The sequence below is a fragment of the Lepus europaeus genome, chromosome 1 (genome assembly GCF_033115175.1).
Source record: "Lepus europaeus isolate LE1 chromosome 1, mLepTim1.pri, whole genome shotgun sequence".
NCBI classification, from domain to species: Eukaryota; Metazoa; Chordata; class Mammalia; order Lagomorpha; family Leporidae; genus Lepus; species Lepus europaeus.
Window position 1 is genome coordinate 162,656,702 of NC_084827.1, and position 10,311 is coordinate 162,667,012.

General features: G+C 53.3%; 1 protein-coding gene across 1 annotated transcript; it reads right to left on the minus strand.

The window, feature by feature from the left end:
* Window positions 1-5,140: 5,140 nt before the first annotated feature.
* LOC133767479 (C-X-C chemokine receptor type 1) lies at window positions 5,141-6,208 on the minus strand. The gene has a single exon (XM_062201884.1). It carries the CDS (start codon window positions 6,206-6,208, stop codon window positions 5,141-5,143), a length of 1,068 nt encoding a protein of 355 aa, XP_062057868.1.
* Window positions 6,209-10,311: the final 4,103 nt, after the last annotated feature.

The window sequence follows — 10,311 nt, forward strand, 5'->3', positions numbered from 1 at the left end:
ACAGCAGAGAGCTGGACTGGAAGAGGAGCAACCGGGACAGAATCTGGCGCCCCAACCGGGACTAGAACCCGGTGTGCCAGCGCCACAGGTGGAGGATTAGCCTAGTGAGCCGTGGTGCCGGCCTCTGTCATAGTCATTTTAACAAAAGCCTGCATCCTGGGAAGACAGGGAAGGCAGCATCTGTGTTGCTTGGACCAGGAAGAAAGCAAGGAAGGTTAAGAGGGCATTACGTCCTCAATTACCAAAATAGAAAGTCAATAGATGTTGCTTAAATCTTGGGGAAAACCGAGAGCCAGCAGAACAAGTGAGATATTCAGAACCACGCGGCCCACGAGCAAACAGCCAGGCTGCTAGAAGGTTGCTGCCTTCCACTGCAGGGATCGGGACTGGAAGGCTGCTGTGGTTCTGTGCTTTTGTTTTTGTTTTTTTGTTGTTTTTGTTTGTTTGTTTGTTTGTTTTTTGACAGGCAGAGTGGACAGTGAGAGAGAGACAGAGAGAAAGGTCTTCCTTTTGCCGTTGGTTCACCCTCCAAAGTCATTTCACTTTTTCAGCAACGTGCATAAGCATACTCTGATAAAAAGAAAGACGAGGGGCCAGCGTTGTGGCACAGTGGGCTAAGTCACTGCCTGCAATGCTGGCACCCAAATCAGAGCACCAGTTAGAGTCCAGGCTGCCCCTCTGCCTTTCTCCCTGACAGTGCACCTGGGAAAGCAGCAGAAGACGGCCCAAGTGCGTGGGCCCCTGCCACCCATTGTTGTGCCCAGATCGTTAGATCCCCGCAGAGACCCCCAGAGAGTCGATCACACCGAACTGCAAAAGCAAGGTTTATTCTGGAGTACAAGCCGCCACAGGGACCCCATCCAACCAACCGGCACAGCGGAGGAAGGAGTGAGGCCCCGTCTTTGTTTGGGAGAGTTTTTAAAGGAAAAAAAGGGCTACATCAGCAGGAAAAAAGAGTTACATACAGCATGGGAGCTCTGGGTACAGGGAGCTACAGCGGGGGCTCACAGCACGGAGGCTTTGGGCACAGGGGGTTACTTTGTTCAGCAATCTCTACTGTGCTGTCCTTGGTCTGCTGAGCTAGCTGTGCCTGGTGAGCTTTGACATCTCGGGAATGCCTGAATGCCTGCTTTTACAAGGACTCCGGTCTGCTTTGGGAAACAGAGGCTGGTTTTTTTTTTTTTTTTTTTTTTTTTTTTTATTGTTTTAGAATGGAGTCACTTTGGTTCTTCACCATGTGGGAGACCTGGATGGAGTTCCAGGCTCCTGGATCTTTCTCTCTCTCCCTCTCTGTTACTCTGCTTTTCAAATAAATAAAATAATTTTAATATGAATTTTTTAAAGTCAGAGTTACTATGTTTATTTTTTACTTTTCTAGGTCTTTGCTTCATTTCTAGTCTGCAAAGAGTGAGCTTGAATTTAAAAACAATGCCAGGTAGATAAGAAGCCCGGTGAGGTGAGCTCAGCTGTGAGCCCCTGGGTCTGTCCAGGTCCAGCCCAGAGCGGCCTCTCCACCTTCTGCACAGAAAGGGCGGAGTCCACCGCCATCGCTGGCCAGACAGCCCTGTGTGTGGTCCTTAGACCAAAGGCTCCCTTGACTTCCTGTGCATCTGTGAAATGATGGCTCAGCCTCTGAAACGCCCTAATGAAAGTGCAAGATGCCAGGACAGGGACGTCCTACAGCATAAACCCTGGGTTGTCCATTAAGGTTTTGCTGCAACTCTCAAGAATGTGCTGCTCCACAGGAGGGCAGGAGACGCCAAGCGGCTGGGGTTGGTCAGAGGGGGAACCAGTTTAAGGGAAAACAGTGGACTTGGATGTAATTACCCAGAACATTTTGACCAAGCTGATGAAACAAATGGTTCCATCAGCAAGCATTGTGTAGGACGAGCATTCAATCCCAATTCCTGTCCCTCCCACCGCACCTCTTATCCCTGATGGGCTCTATACCCCTAACCCCAATCTCATTCTGGACACTGGGCCCCTCCCTGGGACAATCCAGCTCTCTGGTTTTGAGCAGCCATCTAACCTTCACAATATCAAGTGACCAAAACACTAGTTTTGCAGTGGGCATCCAGCTGGGTGGTGAAGTCTCCACTTGGGAGGTCTGCATCCCCTAGCAGAGGACCGATTCAAGTCCTGGCTCCTTTTCCAGTCCAGCTTCCTGCTAATGGGAAGCAGCAGATGATGGCTCAAGTGCTTGGGTACCTGCCACCCATGTGGGAGACCCAGACCGAGATCTGAGCTCTTGGCTTTGGCCTGACACTGCCCTAGTTGTTGTTGGCATTTGGGGAGTGAACCAGCAGCTGGAAGATCTTTCTTTGTCTCCGACTCTCTCTCTTTGTGTCGCAGTTTTTGATATTTCGATATAGTATGTTAATTAAAACCCCAAAGTCCCAACATTTTAAAAAACTCAAATCTAGGGACTGGTGATGTGGCACAGAGGGTCAAGCCTCTGCCTGCAGTGCTGGCGTCCCATATGGGTGCAGTTCATGTCCCGGCTGCTCCACTTCCAGTCCAGCTCTCTGCTATGACCTGGGAAAGCAGCGGAAGGTGGCCCAAGTCCTTGGGCCCCTGCACCTGCATGGGAGACCCAGAAGAAGCTCCTGGCTCCTGGCTTCGGGTCAGCACAGCTCCAGCCATTGTAGCCATCTGGGGAGTGAACCAACAGATGGAAGACCTCTCTCTCTCTCTCTCTCTCTCTCTCTCTCTCTGCCTCTGCCTCTCTGTAACTCTGCCTTTCAAATAAAATAAATAAATATTTGAAAAAGAAAAGAAAACCTCAAGTCCAAATCGTCCATGTTCTGAGTCACACTCAGAGAACCACATGGCACATTAAAATATCTAACTGAACAACACTGCACCTATTTGAAAGGAGTTCTCCATCCCTCTCCTGTTGGAAACCCTTGGAAGCTGTTATTGCTGTTTGATTTCCATTTCCTAAGTAATCAGTTAGGCTGGGCATCTTTGCATAGGTTTAGTAGTCATTTATATCCCTCCAGACCCCAGTGTGCATCTTTATCTATTTGCTGAAGCTCCTGGTGGCACTGTCTTCGCAGCAGCGCCCAGAGAAGAAGGGAGAAGGACATTAAGGTGACAGTAGGAGGACATGTAGGCGGTGTAAGGCAGTAGGAGGCGGGGACAAGACGGGGAGCAACAGAGGACCTAGTTCTCAGCCTTCCTCCCCTGTACGCTCCCAGCATTCTTTGCTGCCTGAGTCCGATCCATCACTGAGGGCTTGAGTCTAACTCCTTTGTCAGCCTCAGCAAGACAGGCTGGGGAGCCACCCTCGATCACGTGGGTCCTCTTACACTAAGCCAGGGTCAAGAACGGTGACCCAACCCGTGATATCTTTTTGCTTCAGTCTTGTAGCTACTCACCCATCCCCAATTTCTGACCACCTGCTCTCTGAGACTCACCCCACCCCACACCCCACCTCACACCTCACTCACACCCAGTCCCAACCCCACCCCGCATCCCTGAATCTCCCTCACCCCAGCCGCAGCCTCTCCCTGTTTCTGGGTCTCTGCCTATGCTTGACATCCATCTTGGTCCAACCTTCCACCTTATTCACCCCATTGTCAAGGTCACACCGTCCCTGACACTTCCCGCCTTAAGCAATCCAGCCTCAGTTTTTCGTAAGCTGATTTGAGTGCATTTCCTACCATTAGCAATGCAAACAACGCTGACGTCCCCAGCGCTCGCTTGCAACATTTTTACACAGCTACAAATGCGACCACTATAAACCAGAAAGACAAACTCCAGGAGGGAAATGCGTTGTTGCCGAGGGTGGCAGAAGGGCAAAGGGGAGAGTACAGATAAGAAGCCGCTTTGAACAGATGCTGTGCGAATGAGTTTGGGTCTTTGGAGCTTCCGTTCATTCATTCGATAAATATTTACTTAGCATTTAATGGGCTCCAGGGAGCATGTCCAACACTGGGGATATAAAGTGAACAGGACTCCTGTCCTCACCCAGGCAAAGCAAAGAAACCACTATGGTCCTTGTGAGCACTCGGGGAGGGGTGGTGCACAAAGCCGTGTCCACGTGCAGGTCAAGCTGAGACTGTATTTCCTTCTACTTCCGGACCAAGGGGTCCTCCTCAGCCTGGGGCATGGGGATGAGCAGGAGTTTCTCTTCCGCTAGCTGCAGATCTAAGAGGAATTAAGGCCCCAGGGAACACTGTGCATCAACTCAGAGAGACACCTTTATGGGGAGTGCTGCCACCATGCTACTGCAGGGGCGACCAACAAGCTAAATACCACACACGCATTTTCCTCTCGGTCACGTCCGAGATACATTCACAGAGACAAACGTGGCACGGAAGTTTTATTAGACACATTGGGCGGTCCGGCTGATCGACCACTCTATGTGGGTCTGTAAGCTTTGAGAATGTCCCACGTCACACTAGAAGCTCCAAGAGAGTCAGGAGAAAAGCTGCTAATCCCGTTCCCCACGTGGCTTGGCATACACCCAGCACATCCGGCGGCCTGCCTGTGGTGCTGCTCGTGGGAGCAAAGGGTCCCCTATTACAACAGGTCTGGATTCTCAACTCCCCCACCCCACCCCGCCTGACTTCGCTCACCCACCAAACCCAAGGGAGAAATGTGTTGTCCAGCTCCATCACAAGGCCACCTGGAGGTTTTATGTTCCCACAGCACCTGCCTCAATGTCCCCAGAAGACATTGCAACATACGTGCAGAAGGAACAGAGCTCCATGAGCTCAGATTCGGGAGACACAGAGGTTCCAAGCAGGCTGGTGGGACCACGTGTTCAGAGATGCTCCCAGGAGGGCATCCAAAGACTCCAGCCCACGAGGAGAAACAGTTTCAGTCCTGGTGCTTTGACTCAACAAATGGCTGTGCCAGCTGCCCAATGGGCAGGTGGAAGATGCAAGAGCGCAACAAATACAATGCTGCTGCCTCTGCACAGCAGGGGTGAGGGTCAGGCCTTGGAGGCACCTCCGCAAGTCCTCAGAGGTTTGGCTTGGACCCTGAAGACACCAGTCCTGGACTCCCCACACTCCATAACCCCCCCTCCCAAATGCAGACAGCATGCAGCCAGAGCCAGACCACCCCACACAACCCCGAAGCTGTGCTTATTCTTCCATCATCAGGGGCAGGCAGTCTGTCACCGATGGCTTTAGAGATTTGAAGGCACGTTGATAGAGGAAGAAGTGTAAGAGGTGACCCGATGGCGTGTCAGGAACTCCTTGCTGATAAGGCCGTGCGTGGCCAGGATCTTGAGGAATCCATTGCGAAAATTTTGGCCAATGAAGGCGTAGATGATGGGGTTGAGGCAGCTGTGCAGGAAGCCCAGAATCTCGGTGGCGTGCAGGGCCCGGTCAATGTCATTGCGACGGTCACACGTCTCCTGTATCACGTGGGTCCTCATGAGGGTGTCTGCGAGCAGGACCAGGTTGTAGGGCAGCCAGCAGAGCAGGAAGATGAGCACGACGGCAAAGATGACCCGCATGGCCCGGTGCTTCTGCCCCATGTGGGCCTTGAACAGCGTGCGCAGGGTGAACCCGTAGCAAAACAGCATGACCAGCAGCGGCAGGATGAAGCCGAAAGTGTGGGGCAGGATCCGCAGCACCATGCGCCATTTCGCTGTGTCATGACCCAGGTCCTCATAGCAAACCGGGCTGGAATTGTTTAGAGAAAAGGCTTGGCGGAAGAGGAAGAAGGGCAGGGACAAAATCAGAGACAGCACCCAGATGCCCAGACATATGAACTTGACCAAGTGGCGCTTCTGGGTCAGTGTGCGAGTGGCATGGACAATGGCCAGGTAGCGGTCCACACTGATGCAGGCCAGGAGCAGGATTCCGCTGTAGAAGTTGACTTCCTTCACGAGCGAGACCACCTTGCACAGGGGCGTGCCAAAAATCCAGCCTTTTTCCTTGGAGACGGCCCAGATAGGCAAGGTCAGGGCAAAAAGCAGGTCGGCGATGGCCAGGTTCAGCAGGTAGACATCGGTGACCGAACGGTTGCTCCGGCTGTACAGGATGACCAGCATCACCAGGGAGTTGCCCAGCAGGCTCAGCAGGAAGACCAGGGCATAGATGACGACCACAACATATTTGTTAAGTGTCTGGGTGCCTACCTCACAGGGGCTGTAACCTTTTTCTACAGGAGGCATACCAGTGGCATTTGAAAACTCTTCCTCAAACCACGCCCACGGATCAGTCACATTCCGTACGTTTTTTCCCATTACGGCCATGGTTTTACCTAGTCGAAAGGTTAGAAGGCAAGAAACAGGATTTAGTAACTCAGAGTCAAGTCAGTCTCATCGAGGAGGGAAGAACGGTTTTGGCATCTCCTTTACTTCTTGGCCGATTCAGCAACCAGAGACCACCCCCTTGACCTTCAACCTGGGTTCCTTGTGAGGGTGGCTTCCTAGCATCACCAATCTTCAAAGCCAGGCCTGAGTATGAGCCAGGATACAACACTCAACAGGGAAAAGTCCTGTCCCCTCTCTTGGCCCTACCACTGTGTCAGCTTGACCCACAGCTCTGTCTCTGCCCCGTCTTTGGCGTCCCCCAGGTTCAGCCTCTGCACATTCAGATGGGAGGACCAGTTGGCCTTAAACATTCGGAGGAGGAGCAGTTAAGCAAAGTGAAAGGAGGCGAATCTGTTCCCACATGTCCTCTTCTTTCTTTTTTTAATTTTTTTTATCTGAAAGGCAGATTTCCAGAGAGAGAGGGAGAGAGACACAGAGAGAGAGAGATCTTCCATCTGCTGGTTCACTCCCCAAATAGCCACAAGTGCCAGCACTGGGCCAGGCCAAAACCAGGAGCCAAGAACTTCATCCGGGTCTTGCATGTGGGTGGCAGGGGCCCAAACACTTGGGCGGTCTTCTGCTGCTTTCCCAGGCCACTCAGGGAGCTGCATTGGAAGAGGAGCAGCCGGGACAAATTGATGTGCATACGGGCCATCGGCATCACATCAGAAGCTTTACCCGCTACACCACAATACCGCAACACCCCACTCATGTCACTTTCTATCTTATTTCTCAAATCTTCTCCTTGATTCTTATTTATTCTCTTTAAAATCTACTGGGGGAAGGAAGTGATAGCAACAAACTTTAGAGGCTCTGGGGTTGTGGTATAATGAGTCCCCACCTGTAACACTGGCACCCCATGTTGGCGCCAGTTCAAGTCCCAGCTGCTCCGCTTCCAATCCAGCTTCCTGCTAACATGCCTGGGAAAGCCAGGCCCAGCCTCGCTGTTGTGGCCCTGTGCTGGGTGACCCAGCAGGTAGAAGAGCTCTATCTCCCTCTCTATAACTCTGCCTTTCGAATAAAATAAAACAAATCGAAAACTAAAGAATAAGGTATTGACTGTTTCATGTGCTTTACTGCAGGATGATTGTGTGGGTACATTTCTGCACCATCACAAAGTCAAAAACTCCTGAGAACCATCTGCTTGTTATGCTTTGTCTGTAAATGGACAGTAAACTCTTGGGTTCTCCGCTAGAAGAACTTTAAGCATTTGAGGGGCTACTCTCCATCTTGGCCACTGAAGTGCCCCCCTCACTAAGCATCCACAGAATCATCGCATTTTCTTTGTGAAACACTGTGTTGAATGTTCTCAAAAGCCAAACATGGGAAGCCAATCAAAGCTGAGCTGCTGTGAGGGGAGGGATGTTGCTCGCTCGGCCCACACAGCCTCTGAAGAGCCCCCCAAGCCCACCCCCAGCCCCCAGAGATCTCCAGAGAACAGTCAGAAAACTACACGCCAGGAAAGCAGGACGCCTGCCTCCAGCCTCCATTCTCCCTGCAGCTGATGACCAGGAGGCTGCGCGCCTGACTTCTGCTTTCCGGTCTGTATGCTCAGGAAGGCAGAGGAGTTGCCCTCTAATTTTCCTCCAGGTCTGAGTTCCCAGGAGAACGTCATTCAGGTCCACCGACTCTAGCATGTTCTCTCCCTGCCAATCTTTGCATTTTCACAGAAGACAAAGTCTTCGGTGACAAGCACCAAGCTGGGGGATTGCCAACCTCTGGTCCACTCAAGGAAGAGGTGGGAGGGCAGGGGATGGAGAGACTGTCTCCTTACCTTAAACAAGATCGGAGCTGAATTCGTGGCCAGGAGGGAGCAAGAGAGAAGCCGGTTCAGCAGAAATCCTCAGTTCGTGCAGAAATGAACGCGTGCCCTAAAACAGAGTCGAATCGAGCCTCCCTCTGCCAAAGAACATCGTGGCAATCACACGGGGCTTCCCACCTGAGGCACTGCCAGGTGTGTCCAGCCGTAGGCGCCTGCGGCCCAGAGACCAGAATGAGCTCATGGTTAGGGAGAACTTACGAATAAAGGGAAATAGAGAAACTATGTCAGACCGCGCCTCCCCGCTGAGCCCCACCCACGTCCACGTTTGGGGAAGAGCAGATGAAGCCAGGGGCTTCTGGCAGGAAGGCACGGCTCGGGGGACAAGCCTTTCTCTCCTCTTCCTATTCTTCTACGTGCTTCCCTTGGCTTCTCTCCCATTTCCCTCGTAGGTCACCTTTGCAAGTTTCCCCTTTGCTTGGCCAGACTGAAGAGGGAAAGGATCTGACTTCTAAGAGGCACAGGTGGGGGAAGGCGTGGGGAGGAGGGACTCGGGGCAGGTTGGTGGGAGTTTTACTTCTGCTGTAGGCTCTTTGGGGTGGGCCGGTGGGGAGGAGGAAGGAAATCAGCCCCTTCCACTGCCAGCCATCTTTTGCACAACCGCTGCCAGCAATCAGCTGACGTAGGTGCCCTCTGGGGCTGAGGCTGGCTGGAGGGCAGAGAGACGTGAGAGCTGGGCACTCGGCGGAAAGGAAGAGGTGGGCCAGCACCAAGGCCCCCCGCTCTCTGCAGTGAAGCAAGGGCTCTAGGGGAAGCTGGCGGCGCCCCGTCTCTACTCCACTGCCACTTTAACTCACGTTTCCTTCCAAACGGGGACTCTGTTTTACTGTAACCATGCGTTCACCAGTCGGCCTTTTTCCCCAGCACCTGAACTGCTGTGGAGCGAGGACCCTCTCTGATTCAACCCTGCATCCCCCACCAAGGACTAGAGCCAGCATACAGCGATGCCTGGCAGGGGACGACAGTGGACCGAGCTCGGGGGCTTCACGGAGCGTGGACTCCCACCACGATCCAGGGCCTCTCGCCTTCGGTCGCACACCCGTACTTCAGGTCTGTCTGGAAGCGGCCCCTCCAAGGAGCTGGGCTGGCCTGCCTGGCGAACTTCCTTCCCGGGCCTCCTTCCATGGTTGGAAGTGACTGCAAGTGTGAATCCCGGCCCTATGGAAGTGCCGGATCTCCCACACCACAGGTGCCCACAGCTGTGCCGCTGGACAGCGTGTTGTTTAAGTTTCCTGCTGTCCCTGGGTTGCCTTTCTGTTTATCAGCGGTAGCAGGAAATGTCAGGACGCGACTGGCACTTGCACTTGACTTTCACTGACCAGACACCCAGACTAGAAAATGGGACAATCCTGGAAGGGAGGACTCCTTCCCCCGATGAGCCATCTAGGGGCTGCTCCTAAGGCTGAAAGCAGGGACGGGGACACAGGCGGAAAGACAATGCCTGGAGCCTAGGCTATAAACCCCACCACGCACACACAGAAGGTGCTCCAGGGCAAGCTGCAGCCTTGGGAAGAGATGGTCTTGGCCACAAGAGGGCAGCACTCACTGGACAGGAAGCTCCCGCAGGTGGCCTGCAGAGGAAGGCGGGGACCAAGAGCTGCTACCTGACATCAAATGCCCAGCTTCGAGTTCTTCTTTGTGAATAATTTCCTTCTGCTTTTCCTAAGCCCGCAGTGAAGTGAGTTCACCATCCAGGGCTATTTCAACAAGGCCCAGAGGGACCAGGAAGTGAAAGGGATGTGCCTGGTGGTGACAACAGGGACAGCTTAGGTGGCCGAGGGTGGGGATCCAGACAACAGGAGCGAAGAAGAGTCTTTGACATCGTGGTAAGAAACAGGGTTTCACTGGAGAGCAGAGGCACGGGGAGCTGAGCTGGGATACAACTTGCCTGTCGGAAAGACACCTGCCAGCCAGCCAGCTCCCCACCCACACGTCCTCTGTAACCGTGCACTCGCACCTGCTGCTTCTTGAACTGATCGACGACGATCCCGACGGAAAAGCACCCTTCGGTCCTGGACAGAACACCCAGTGCCACAGAGACTTCCGTCAGAGGCACAGCCAGAATGCTGGCCAGCTGGCAAACCGTGGGGTACTTCTGCCCTGGTCACCCCGTTTTAGACACGGCAGCTTCTGCACATGTCAGGGTGGACAGCGCCACACGGCTGAAGTTTCCCCTTCTCGGGCCTGAGTCTCGTTCCTCCAGGAGAAGAATCGC

What these genes read in the sequence shown, in the direction of transcription:
- LOC133767479 (XM_062201884.1), bottom strand. Translation starts at nt 6,208, where the DNA reads ATGGGAAAAAACGTACGGAATGTGACTGATCCGTGGGCGTGGTTTGAG.